Source organism: Fulmarus glacialis, unplaced genomic scaffold, assembly GCF_000690835.1.
Source record: "Fulmarus glacialis isolate BGI_N327 unplaced genomic scaffold, ASM69083v1 scaffold12913, whole genome shotgun sequence".
NCBI classification, from domain to species: domain Eukaryota; kingdom Metazoa; phylum Chordata; class Aves; order Procellariiformes; family Procellariidae; genus Fulmarus; species Fulmarus glacialis.
Window position 1 is genome coordinate 47,527 of NW_009204939.1, and position 13,819 is coordinate 61,345.

The following is a 13,819-nucleotide window of genomic DNA, read 5'->3' on the forward strand; positions in this document are numbered from 1 at the left end:
CGGAGATATACTCCTGAGTTATGCAGAGAGGAGACTGGAGTCCAACAAGATACTAGCTGACATCTACAGCTTTTGTTCTGGGCCCAAGGCCTATTTAAGTCATAAAATGCAATTTTGACAGAATCACTCCTCAGGGAGGAACTATGCATTCAAGGATTTACATTAGGCATATTCTTAGGACGTGTCTTACGCTGCCATGCTTTCCAAAAGTAAATGTTCCACTATCAATTTCTGTCTTTGAAGTGTACGACTGTTGTAGACCTTTCTTCAATCACTGAGATGTCTGTTTCCAAGGGAAAAATAAAAACATAGCCAGCAGCAGAGAGATCACAGGTGGGAACTGGAATGTCATTCTGGATGTCCCTAGGTCAAAAGAACACAGGACTGGGGATGTGGCTTACGCTCTCGGCAGATAACTCCCGCTCAGGCTGAAGAAGGAGGACACTCTGATCTACAGCTCTCAGGGCACAGTAGGAGTTGGCAGCAGCTTCAAGATGGAGACTGACTTTAGAGCCGGGGAGACCCTGCTTCTCAGAGAACTCAAGCTGGAGCTGGAAATGAATAAATCCAAGACAACCACACAGAAATGAGGACAATCAGCTTAGCACAGATCTAAATCTCACCTTTCACCAGCACTCACTCTATTCTCCGTGGGGCAAAACTCCTACCGCTAGATGACCCTTCTGAATACCTCTTCTGTAAAAATCCACAACTTCTATAATCCCCTAGTCATCTCCCTCTCCCCACTCCATGGAGAATTTATTTTGAGTCTGAGCATACATGTCAATTCCAGGGACAGCTCCTCATGTTCCCCGTCACATCTGTGCCTTTTCCATTCCTAAAGGCCGTTCCTAGTGCAGGGCTCTTGATGAAGTCATTCCCTAGCTGTTCTCTCAGCAAAGAGCCAGCTGATATAACCCTTGATAAGAAAGCAAATGTTTTCACCTTGTTTTTGAAGCATATATCACTGCGTATCCAAGAGCTGTCAGCCACTATCTCCCCATGAGGATGCACCGTGTAGAGCAACAGCCTGGCGCTGGGGGCAAGCTTCTCAGTAACAGTTAGTGTGATGGAGAATGTACCTCTGGGAGCTGTGGAAGTAACATGAAACAGGGGAGGAGAAGCCAACAAAAGAGATTAGACACACCTCAGCTTTGGTGGAAAGACCACATATTTATCCATAATCTACCAGCACCTTTAAAAACAGGGAAGTTGGATATTGGAAGATTCATCTCTCAGCGGCTGAGGAACAGCTCCCATCAGCAAGACAACAGGATGCTGAGAGCAGGGTGCTTTGCAGAGAGGGTCTGAGATGAGTAGAAGTTGGATAGGGGAATCTGTGCATGATTGCTACGAGAAGAGCACAACATTGCCTTTGGGTCTCAAACCTAGCACCTCCTACACCAGAGGAGATAGGCCAATCTCCTGAGCTAAGGGAGAGCTCTCTTAACACTAGGAAATATGAAGTTCTTATCTACATGGATGACAACTACTAGAGCAGGGACAGGAAATTAAGCTTTCACGTAAGTTTTGGTGAGTCACACACTATTACACACCTTAGTATTAGCCCCCAATAATACAGAAAAACCACATGGCTTCAAGTTGATTTCATGAAGGGAAAATCATGTGATATCAAGCTGTCTTTTGATGAATAGGATGCCTGTGCCTAAACCATAGGGAAACCTATACTGTGCAGCCATAGTGCATGAATACCCAGAGAAAGACCAAAAATGACAAATACTAAACAAGTCCTATACGTGGAGTGAGGCTTACTTAAGCCAGCTACTGAAGACTGGAAATAGACCAGGTTCTGCAAGAAAAGGTATTTTTAACAATGAAAGAACAAAGTTCAGTTTGTTGTGATTGGTAGGAGCATTGTAATTTGTGGGTATTTGGAGATTTCTGAAAGTGCAGTGAATACCAAGCAGTTAACTGCTAAATATCCCTGTCAAATGGGACACCTATTATTTCAAACTTCAAAAAGTATTAGTCTTCTAATCGGTGAAAACTTGGATCTCACAGAATAACTGTGAAACTGCAAATACTCCTTGGCAAAAAATAAAACAGAAGAAGGTTACAATCCTTGGTGTCTGATCACAACAGTTTTCATCTTTCAACTAACAAGATCAATTTGATTATGATATGGGGGATTAGCTAGATGCTGCTGCAAAAGCAAATGAAACTGAGTGGTGACAGGTCATGGGCTTTAAGAACTAGTACGTGATTTAGCTGCAGTTCTCTGCTTTCATCCCTTCTTGCAAAAATTACTAATGCTCTGGTGTTCAGAATGATGCTCTGAAGCACAAGTAAGTAATATGGCCTAGAACTTACCACCAGAGATGCTGACTTGCTTCTGGCCACTGAGAGTAATTTTTCCTTTTGTCATCACCTGGACATAGAAAAAATGTCATGAGACAGGATCAAAAGCACCTCCTCCCCTCCCCCTTGAAATAATTGATTTTGCGTAGTGTTCTGAGAGGCTTCAAAGGCCATCAAGTCGAGCTGTGATCCGAAACCACCGTCTGGCCTGGAGATTTCTGCCTTGTATGGTGTTCCAGAGAAGGTGAAAGAAAAGAGATATTTCGGGAGTCAAGGTAGCACTTACCACATAGTAGAAGTTTGTGTGCCTGGCATTCCTAACATAGTGAATGTTGATTGTTCTCTGCTGGCCACAGCTGAGCTTCTCCTTCACTGGCTCAATTTTCACAAAGCTGTTGGTCCGTGAGTAGAAACGCCGGACAAAGAATAAGGCTTGGGGCTCATTGTCATTCCTCCACATGAAGAAGTCTTCACAGTCATCTGGTGCCTGCCTGACCTATGAAGCAGAACAGTCATACACGGGGAATCAACAAAGTGGAATATAAAAAAATGGCAGGCAGGTGAGAGGCAAAGGCATCTTCCCTCTAAAATATCCTGTTGGGAAGCTGATTTTGTGGGGCTGTTTAAGCCAAGAGCAAGAGCTGATGTGAAAAATTTGTGCTTCACCAGTCCAGGGTGCGGGGATTTCTGGACACCTTAATGTACCCAGACACCTATGGCACATTGCGGTAGGGAGGTTATTTCAGATTCTTGCAGGACTGGGACAGGTTCTATAAACTGCTAGGACTTATTGTGAGTTAGAATGGCATTGTTCTCAAACAGCCTTCTTTTTCTCAGCTCTTCCCATCACACCAGAGAAAAGGCATGAGAACACGAGAAGACAATTTGATGGTAACAGGCACGAGTGTCTGTCAGCAGAAAGGCAGGGACACAGGCAGCAGCAGGGGAAGAGGCTGGGGTGCATCCAGGCTGGGGGAGGAAGGCAAGGCAGTCTGTGAGGTAGGTCCTCCAGCACACAGAATAAAGAGAAGGAAGATGGCTGCAGGAAGGGCTTCTGAGTGGAGGAAAAAGTAGGGAGGTGCTGAAGATCACTGCAGCCCAAACACTCCTGGGGTGCAGTCTGCCACTCTTCAGGCACTGGTGCTTTCTCATACTAGTTTCACAAAGGTTGCAGGTGTTGGTGGACTGACTGCCTTCTTTCTTCATCTGAAACAATCCTGCCAGCACCTGGTGATTGCTTCTAATCCTTCTCTCCAATGAAGGATTTTTTCAGGATTTAGACTGAAGCCTGTATTTACTCACTCTCAACTTAAAACTGCGATCAAAGAAGTTGAACGTGTCGATGGAGAAAGCAGCAGTGCCGTTCTTGTCAGTGGTATAGTTGGCCAGGTATTTTTCGTTGAGCTCCAGCAGGACAGTCCTATCGGCAACGGGCTTGCCATCCACATTCGTCACAGTGATCTGAACACAAAGAATACACAAGGGATTCAGAAAAAAACCCAAAAGAACGGGAAATGCTCTGCTCACCAGAGGATGCCCACTTAAGCACTAAGGCCAATTGCAGGGAGTAGAAATCAAGAGTGAAATGTATTTAAGAGGCAAATGCTCCTCAATATTTTGAAGGAGCAGGAGTTCTGTGACAGGCAAAGGCAGGCAATTTCCATCAGTGCAAGGACAAACTATATGTCACAGAGGGAGAAGGAATTGTTTATATACGTGATCTCATACAAAAGATTCTTTTAATGAAAAGTCCTCTGTTTCTCTAGCAGAGAAACACCTAACCTGTGGAGCTCAGTAGCACCTCCCAGCTCCTGGGCGTCTGTGCATACCTTCTGTCCCCATTGCATATCAGGATGATGCTGTACGGCTCATCCTTCCTTCTGTGCCTGGGTTTATCCTGTATGTGCAGGTTGGTAAGAATTTTGAATGTTCTCCAACACCTATACTGTTTTAAGTAAAAATCCCTGGGACTGTGTGATGCAACACAGGGTAAATTCTACCTTCAGTTTAGGCACAGCTATTGCTGAAGTAGTTTCTTGCAGACTCTTCTTCCCCACTCATATGACCTTTCATTTACCCACCTTTTAGGTATTCTTTAATTACGGCAGAAGAGAGACCCCAACACTCCAGGTATAATACAATTTTCTTATTTTCTCTAGGAGCATTTAACGTAACGAGAGAACTGTGCAGCAGTCACCGTTATGCAACATTATCACCGGAAGTTGTCAGCACAGAGTTAGGGGACATCCATAAATGGGGCAACGCAGGGATCATCATGCTGGACCTCATGGAGTTTTGATCTAAATTTATCCTCTCAGGTACCCACCTCACCATAGTAAGGAATTCCCCTCTTGTAATAGAGATCCATATTCTTGAACATCACTCTGTCATTTTCTTGGCTGACTGCAACATAGTCATAACCTTTCATCTGGATACCTGTGAGACAGACCCAGTATAAAGGGGAGGAAATAGACATGGGCAGAAAACTGTTTCCTTTGAAAAGCTATATGGAGCAGTGATGCTCTGGAGGGAGAGCTACATGAAGAAAATGGTGATTGTTGGTTGTTTGCTGCAGATGGGGATCCAGGAGATTCCTCTCAGAAAGTACCACCTATTAGCTTTAATCAGCTACTCCCAACCTCCACTTGGTGTTACCTGTCCCATTTTCAGTGACAATGCTTTCTACGTTGAGGCTGGTATACATCCTGGCATAGCTGCGGTAGAGCTGGAATGATTTGACAGAGACGACACTGTTGAGGCAGCCATCCTTCCCCAGCTGAAAAAGGAGCACAAAGGAGAAAGCCCATTTTTCTCAAGGTTTGGAAAATTGCACTGGAATCTGTATTAGTGGGTCTCTGAAGAGCTTCATGCCTCTGCTCACATCTTCAGCTCCTACTTTCTACTCGCTCCCTTCCTACATTACACTTCTCACTCCCTGGCTCCTTTCCCAGCTCGTTGTTTCAATATCATCTACCCTTGCACCTGGAAACCTTTCTCCTCGTTCCCCCTAGTCCTCTCTATGCTCATGCCCTTTCTCAAACCCATCTTGCATGATGCCTGAGCTCTATGAGCAGAGCACTTTGAGTCTGATCTAGTGGAGAAATGAATCATTAGTTTAACATTATTAACTGGGAGTCCTCAAAGTCTCCCAGTACAGATTCGCTGATTACACTTGGTAAGAACACACGTCCAGTGTTTTAGGAATGATCACAAATTTATTGTTTCATAAGCTTCCCTCCCTCCTGCTAACTCTTTCTGAGGGAAAAACCAAAGTCTCCTAATAAGGTAATTGGTAAAAACTACCTTTATGGTCTTTCAGCGTTGCCTGTGAGATAGTGAGAGAAAACATGCCTCTGGGATTGTCTCTCTAGTGTTCCCCAGGAAATCAATGAGGCCTCCAAACACTGTGCTACATGTTGGGTAGGAAAGCTGACAGGGAAGAAAGGCCTTGCCATGTATCATACCAGTCCAGTGACAGCTTTACAGGTTTCTTTCTGCTTTTGCTCACATCGTGGACTATAAAAGCGCCGCTGACACACATTGATTCGGGCATTCCCTTGCACTGGTTGGCCATAAGTGTACCTAGGAGAGGAAGACACACAAGTCCAATCATGTGGACTTAGCATGAAACCTGCAAAGCTGCAAAGCAATGCAGGCTCTAAACCTCTCAGACGTGCCCAGAGCACAGACAGAAGAGCAGTTGGGAATTAGGACCAGTTAGCCCTAGCAGAATTCCCTTCAACTATTTTTAGGCTGTTTCTAGCATCTTGTTAAAAAAGCCTGCTTTAATCATTGTCTTGTTGTAGTCATTCTTCAAGGTCTGAAGCTGGAAAGTGGTGCTGGGCTCAGGGTTGGGATATCATTCCCTGCTGCTTTCTTTTTCTCGTTAGTGCCTTAAGCAAAGCAAGACGTGTTGCAGAAAGACCCCTATTTACCCCTTTGGCTTATGCCACCCTGCCCTTTGGCAGTGTCACAGCCAGCAATCTTAATGGTAGGCTCTTCTTCTGTACTATTTCTCTCCTTTTCTGTAATAATAAAAAACAACAGCTAGCGAGTAGTTCTAGACTCTCCCAGTTCTAATTCTGCTATGTAGCGGGAGGAGAGTTATCGTATTTCATGTCATGGAAGTCATAGCTAAAGGAATTGCTCTAACCCGTACTCTGAATCAGCAGCAGGGTCCCTGCTTTCCAGCATGACACATCATCCTCTATCCCGTGTTTCTTGTGCACAAATGTGTTGTTCTCAGATCTGATACTTACGAAGCACAGACGTTCACCCTGAGATCTTCATCAAAGAAAGAGATCCTCTTTGGCACACTGGTTGTCACTTCAAATTTCGGCAGCACTGGGAATGCAATGTGAATATGACTGCTGAGCAGTTGTATGCCACAGGCAGGTGTGTGTGTGGAAGACAGTAAAAAAACAGTTGGCAAAGGCATTTTCACCAACAAGGGAGAGGAAATGGTTCAAAGAAAAGTCTATCTAAGAGCTGGCTGTAGGAAATTATCGGGGAAAAAATCACTTTAGTGGTAAGATGAATAACTTGGTTAAAATGCAATAATCATCATAATAATTATAATAGCCACAGTAAGAACTGTGATAAATCACTTTAATTGGCTGCACATTTTCTTCAAGAGAAAGGTGGGAGTAGTGCTGATGTCTCCAGTTAAGCCCTGGAGAAAAAAAAGTTATCATGCAATCCAGCCCCATTGAAGGAGAAAAGCAACAGATTAAGTGAAATAGTAAAATCAAACAGGTCACTGTCACTCCCTCTTGTCAGCTTATCTTTTGGCCCAGGTCACCAGCAATAATGACAACATAGCTGGAAAAGCACCTGTACACAGGACACTGGAAGGTATGAAAGACCTCTGGAAAGGTGCTTTATTGCAAAAAAACCAGACAACTGGGAGTTGTCCAAGCCTTCCCTGGGGACTACTAAGGAAAACCTGCCACTAAAAGATGAGAAAACTTGTAAAATCAAAATGAATTTAGCAACTTCCTTGCTATGGTCTATTCCAGAGAGTAAGCAACCACCACGAGGGCTTTGGCATCTCCACTATCCATTGTTTTCCATCCTGTGCTTTCACTGGCTATCCAGCCTCCCCCAGTAACAGTCTGGTACCTGTTATTTAATCTCTCTGATGATAGTTAATATCTTCAGATTTCTACTGCGTATTTTAGCTGGTGCTCTTTACACAGTGATGACCTCCACAAAACAGGATAGGCCTGACTCACTGATTTTGCCTCTGAACAGATGGAGAGTGTAAGGCCTGAGTGATAGGATGTGGATCCCAAAGTCACACAGTGACTTTATGCCAAGCCTCGAAAAGAATTAGACTCCTAATGTAATTCCTGAAAAATGCTGCCTTTTTCGGCATTTCTTTTTTCCCTTATTGCCTTCACTTTCTCCACCCAGCTCTCTCCATGTCTTTCTTTCTCAGGCATGAAGTGGAGAATTCAAAGCACTTAAACTCTGCACTAGCAGCTCCTATCTGACTTAGGCAGAGCCAGCCTCATTGATGGTGCAGGGCAGTTCACAGCCTTTGCTTACCATATTCCTCCACTGTGAAGAACTGGAACTCTTTTTCACCTGAGTTCTTCTCCACAGTGATGTGGTAGGTTCCCAGAATTGGCTCCGGGATTAGTGGAAAGGAGAGCTGGACAATTCCATGCTTAGATGCTACCTCCAACCACTGGAAGATCTTGTTTTGCTCTGGATCCTGGGGAGTGGGAGAAAGAGATGTACCAAAACCTTTACCACCCTGTTTCTTGTCTTCTTGCCTTCTTTTAAGTTTTGTATCTGTCGTGGTTTAACCCCAGCCAGGAAATAAACCCCACGCAGCCGCTCGCTCACCCCCCCCGCTCCGGTGGGATGGGGGAGAGAATCGGGAGGGCACAAGTAGGAAAACTCCCGGGGTTGAGATAAAAACAGTTTAATAATTGAAATAAACCGAAGTAGAACAGTAATAGTAACGATGATAACAACAACAATATCAGAATATACAAAGCAGGCGATGCACAATGCAACTGCTCACCCACTGCCAACCACTTGTCACAAACGGGGGGTGAGCCCCCACACACCCCTGGTTTTTATACTGAGCATGATGTCACATGGTATAGAATACCCCAGCTGGGTATTGGCCAGCTGGGTCAACCACCCCGGCTGTGCTCCCCCCCAGCCCCAGCTTTCCCCGCCCCAAAGAGAAACCAAAAGTCTCCCTGGTGAAAGCACCACCCAGCAACAACCAAAGCATCAATGGGCCATCACCGCTCCTCTAGTACCAAACCCAAAACACAGCACACCCCGCAAGCTACTGGGAAGAAAGTTAACTCTGTCCCAGCCGGAACCAGGACAGTATCCTGGCATATTGGCTAAGTGCATCACAGTGTGAATGTGAGTTTAGGCTGATGACATGTACTCTGACTTCCCACTAATTTTCCAGATCTGTTTGTTCATTAAACAAGCCTGAGTTTATGTTAAACTGGAAATTAGCTACACTGCCAGATGATCTCAGATCATCTAGGAATAGTACAAGATTGGGACTCAGTTTGCTTATCTGTAGCTTTTCTAGTGTAAGTCTTTCTGACTCAACTCCTTCTGTAAAATGGGAATATTATGCTGGCCTCCCTTAGAAAGTGCTTTGAGATCTAGTGATGTGAAATGCAGTAGAAGACTGATTCATTGTTAGCCTGTCCCCCAGCAGAACATGGCATTTCAGAAAGTTACTATTCTTATGCCTGTATGAGAATGAGGCTGTTTCACCAGCCCATTTACTGTAGTCCTACCAAAGTAAGACTACACTGAACACTCTTGTTCAAATCCTAACAAAAAGACACAGCAACAACCCCATGCCATCTCTGACTAATGTCTCCAGTTCTGCTGATTTCTTCTCTAGTGTTTGGTAATGGGTACTGCCACTATTCAACCTCAAGTCCATTGGCTTTAGACAGTGTGCTTTGGGTGAGTCTCCCTCAGCTATTGACACTATGGGGAATGATGAAGCATACATAGCCTTTCTAAAGCAACTTGTGCTTTAATGACATGTTGCATCTCTTACCTCAATGATGATTCGGGGATACTGGAAGAGAAAAAAAAGAAAAAAAAAAGAAAAAATGATCAAAACATCAAGAAATTAACTGTGGAGCTTGAAAAATACTAGAACATAAAGAAGGCTGTGAACAGCTTTCTCTGGACACAGAACACTGGGCCAAGCAAACAGTTTTAAACTCATGTCTGTAATTCAAAAGATAATTTTAAGGGGATAACCTGTTTGTGAATTTATCTTTTCTACAAAAAAACATCCAGTCTCTTTCTACGTGTCTGTGGCAGACGAAGTGACTACAAAATCTGAGTGCTGTGAGAAATTTCCAGGAGTGCTTTCAGATCCTTTGCCCTCTATAAAGGCAAGGAAGGGGTGGAGTGAGAAGTTAAGGAGTTACAGCAGTTCTTCAAAAACATCAGGAAGCCTATCCCAGGCCCTTTTAATTCAATTTCTAAGTGAAACAGTCTCAGCAAGCAGGTACTCTGAGAGGGTGCTTGAAAAATCTTGACCATCACTCATACTTACTCTCTCCTGAACAGGTCTGAACTGGCTGTCCAAAGTGACCACACGAAACATCACTGAAAAAGACATAGGAGAAAAAAGGATCGTTCAGTTTAGCATTGGTAAGTCAGTTTCAACATACAACTGAAACAAAGTTTGCCCAGGCTTTTAGGGAGAACTAAAGAGTCCCCAGAGAACTAGAAAGGATTTGATTATCTTAGCCAGTGAAAAAGAAAACCAAAATAAACTTGTCAGCTGAAATATCTTAAATTCTGACCCGCTGGGACTGAAGTAACCTCTAAAGTAAATACAAATACTCTGTACTGCCTTCATTTCTTCTTGAAGGACTCAGTTCTTTGGAGCGTTTCCTAAAAAAACTGTTTAAACAAACCAATTCAATGAAAAAATCAAAGAGAAGGAAGAATTTGTCTTTATTTTAAGTGTAAACCCTGTGCAGCACTGAAGTATAATTATACTAAAGAGATAACTAACTATACCACAGCTAGTACTGTCATTTAGATACCGTGTTGGAATCAGCCCTGTGAATTAGATTAGCAGTTAAGTAGAAAGAACTGTTGACAGGAAATGACATGCTTACTTTATACGAATTTCGTTAATTCCAAGCTTAACCTATTATTATCTTTATTTTTAAGGACAGTTTATGAGACTGACCTCAGTAAACCTGGCAGAACTCAAGATCCTGTAAATGCAATTAACTCAGTAAAAACACATGAACTCCACTCCTTTGTTGCAATTTTGTGAATCCATTCTATTTTTCACTGACTTTTGATGAGCCCAACCTCAGATGACAATTATACACTATCTGAACGATTGCTCGTGGCTGTCGCAGTCCGTGGTCTTTTCCTCCACAAGAGGAAGTCCTTGTCATTCTAGACCCACCCTTGCACTCAGTTTCCCAGTTCACTAGCTGACTCAAACTCCTCAGCACCTTTTTGCCCTGGTTTGTAGATGGGTTTGTCCGTCTGGATGAAGAGAGTATTATCCACATTCTGAATTGCCACTGATCTTCTCTCAGCTAAGTTGACTGTGTTGCCATCGGCAGAGAAGGAAATGAATGCCAGGGGGTCAGAAATAGCAGGAGGAACCTGGAAAGAAACAAAACCCCAGAGGAAAAGTGGTAAATGAGATATGTTAAGGTCCCCTGATGCCCAGGGTTCTTGAGTAAGATACTGACTGTCAAGTGAGTCATAAATAGCTTGTGCAAAGTCATGAGAAGCCCCATCTTTGCCAGTGAGATAGTCTCTGGGAATTTCTGCTGTGGAAGTCCCATAATCTGTCACCAGGTACTAAGGTTTTAAGCTACACCCTTTCCTATGTGTTTCCTCATCTCATGTGGCTACCTGCCTATATGCAGGTTGCCCCAGCCGAATAGCTCAATTCTGAGGTGTTTTCTCCTGCTGCATTCTGGAAGACCTAACCTTGGGATTTGTTTGTCATATCTGTCCAGATCTTGCAGAGTCACAGGAAAGGGAATGAGCATGTCCCAGCTGGGTTCTCCAGCTTGACAATTATGACAGTCCCATAGGGCGCATGCACCTGTGAGGGCAATCAAAAGCCTTTTTCTATTCACTCTGTGAATGAAGATGGAAAGTCTTTCTCCAGCTTCCCCCTACGACCCGTATGCCTTTCTTTTTCCTGTCTATATTGTCAGCCTTTCCAGCAGTTTATCTGTTTTCATCCTATTCCCTGCCCGCACTCTTCATCTTCTTGCCCTCACTGACAAGGAGAGTTGCACTCAAAAGTATTTCCAGCTTCTACACCCTCTTCAGTAGTCTCAAAAGAAAAAATACCTTGAACTCGCAGCACTTGAAGAAATCATTCTTTGTCACAGATTCCTCAAAGAGAGTCTTCCGGATACTGCCGTATTCCAGGATGATGCTCAGGGACAGAGGCTCACTGAGTCTGTGGAACTGCACACAAGCAGTCTGTGGAGAGTCGCTCCGCACTACTGTCGGGACCAGCAGCACATACTGACTGCAAGAAGGCAAGGCCGGATCAGAGTTCAGTCATAAAGGAAAGTCAGAGCAAACAGGAGAGGAAAATACCACAGAAATGCCGTATGTGTGAAGGAAGACACAGTCCAAAGCTTGCTCAAACCAGTGGAAGAATTTCCATTTCTTTCAATGAATTTTGAATAATATGCTAACAAAGTACAGATAACAATTTTTTGTCCCTCACAGTTCTTTCTGAACTGAAAGACTGGCATCATTCTATGCAGTCTTTTACCCAGCATGATACTGCATCTTTCCATTCCAGGTATTTACACAGCTCCAATTACTAAAGTGTCTAAACACCTGACAAGCATAGCTGCATTTATCCTCCCATGACCTATATGTATGCTTAAACCTCTGGAACCTCCCATAAGAACGAGTGATATTTCGCTTCTTTTTGAGATCAATGACAAAAATACTAGTTAATGGTTGCAACAAATTTTTGATTTCTTTTTCTCTGAATATATCTCCCTCCAGATAAGAACTGACATATCATAAGTCAATCAGCATAATGCACAAGAAATGATCCTGGGTTTCCATTTTGCAGAATATTCCAGGGAGCACTCAATCTCATCTGCATGCTCTATTTTGTTTCCATGCCTCTCCCTGTGTTGCTTCCTTTGCTTTTTTCTTCCATTGGGCTTTTTTAGTTATACTACTCTCTATAATTAGGGCAGCCTTCCTTTCCCAGATTCTTCCTCTGAAAAACATTCCTTCAGATTTGCTATATTTGGCTAAGGTTCTGTTGCTGGCCTCCTGTTCTCTGCTGCCCAAACTGGTCTTTTTAAATAACGTATGTCAGAATTGATGAGTTGGTTCTGCAGCACAACATGAATCACAAAATCTTTTCTTTGTAATCTGATCCTTTCCCTTCTTTTCTCCCACGGCTTTGCTTGTTCATATTGTCTCTATTGTTATTTTCACTTGCCCAGTTCAGACTGCACGATATTCAAAGACCAAAAGTAAAATGATTAAAACCAACACTGTATCTGAGAAAGCTAAACCCTCTGACTTTCACAGTGCTTTCCTTTACAACTTTTGAGAAAGGGGTTTAAGCTCTAATGTTGGTGTGTTTTTGAAAATTGTGGATGAAATCTTCTGTTTGGGTAAAGCCAATGGACATTGACAGTGCTGTATAAGCCGTGACAGCACGGCAGGTGTCATACTAATACTAATACTAATTACTAATACTAAATACTAATACTAATACTAATACTAATACTAATAATACTAGGATTGCCATTCAGCATAGTCCCTAGTACCAGCCATTATCTGGCCTGTAGCACCTCCTCATACACCATGCTCTCTCTGTACTGCTGATGCATATCAATCCTGATCATTAGTACTACTTGCTAGTCTAGTCTTGAATCTCCTCCCCACTTTACCCATGCACTTCAGAATTCATCTACTCCACATCTAGGTTTCTGTCATTCAAATCAGATTTCATAGCAGTTTTATGATGGAGCGCATCATTCCAAATCATCCTTCAATGTCATCTACTTCCATTTCAGACACATCTCAGAACATCTCAAACATCCAATTTATTATATATGTCCAGAAGAAATTAACTGGTGGGAAATATAATAAAATATTTTATCATAAAACCACAGAATGTATGATCTCTTACGGTTCAGAAGACACAGTGGCAATCCAGTTCAAGGACAGAATACTCAGAAGAATCCTTGACCACATCTCTGTCCGTGAAGAAGAAAGAAGAGAGATTGATCTCAAGTAGACAGCCTGTCTTCTGGCTTTTAAATTGGCCTGATATGATGCTCCTCCTCCACGGCTTCAATCATATTTTAACAAAAGATATCTACATAAAATTTGCATAGGTTCATCTTCCTCTCTCCTGTCTGTTCTCACACTCCTTGAACTCTCAAACAATAGCTTAGGAAAGCACTCATATTTCACATAGCTTTGTGAGGTATTGCAAGCCAAACCG

At 43.1% G+C, this 13,819-nt stretch overlaps 1 protein-coding gene across 1 annotated transcript in view; it reads right to left on the reverse strand.

Moving 5' to 3' along the window:
• The window catches only part of LOC104074899 (ovostatin-like), a 32,006-nt gene extending 18,440 nt beyond the window's left edge, over positions 1-13,566 (reverse strand). The window contains exons 1-15 of the mRNA XM_009575197.1: positions 13,502-13,566; positions 11,674-11,857; positions 10,812-10,968; positions 9,887-9,939; positions 9,377-9,397; positions 7,870-8,038; positions 6,579-6,663; positions 5,784-5,901; positions 4,975-5,095; positions 4,646-4,755; positions 3,622-3,780; positions 2,606-2,815; positions 2,332-2,389; positions 946-1,091; positions 402-551 (exon numbers count right to left, since the gene is read on the reverse strand). Coding sequence (XP_009573492.1) covers positions 402-551; positions 946-1,091; positions 2,332-2,389; positions 2,606-2,815; positions 3,622-3,780; positions 4,646-4,755; positions 4,975-5,095; positions 5,784-5,901; positions 6,579-6,663; positions 7,870-8,038; positions 9,377-9,397; positions 9,887-9,939; positions 10,812-10,968; positions 11,674-11,857; positions 13,502-13,566 — 1,806 coding nt within the window. The remainder of the gene's footprint in view (positions 1-401; positions 552-945; positions 1,092-2,331; positions 2,390-2,605; positions 2,816-3,621; positions 3,781-4,645; positions 4,756-4,974; positions 5,096-5,783; positions 5,902-6,578; positions 6,664-7,869; positions 8,039-9,376; positions 9,398-9,886; positions 9,940-10,811; positions 10,969-11,673; positions 11,858-13,501) is intronic.
• Between the last annotated feature and the right edge of the window lie 253 nt (positions 13,567-13,819).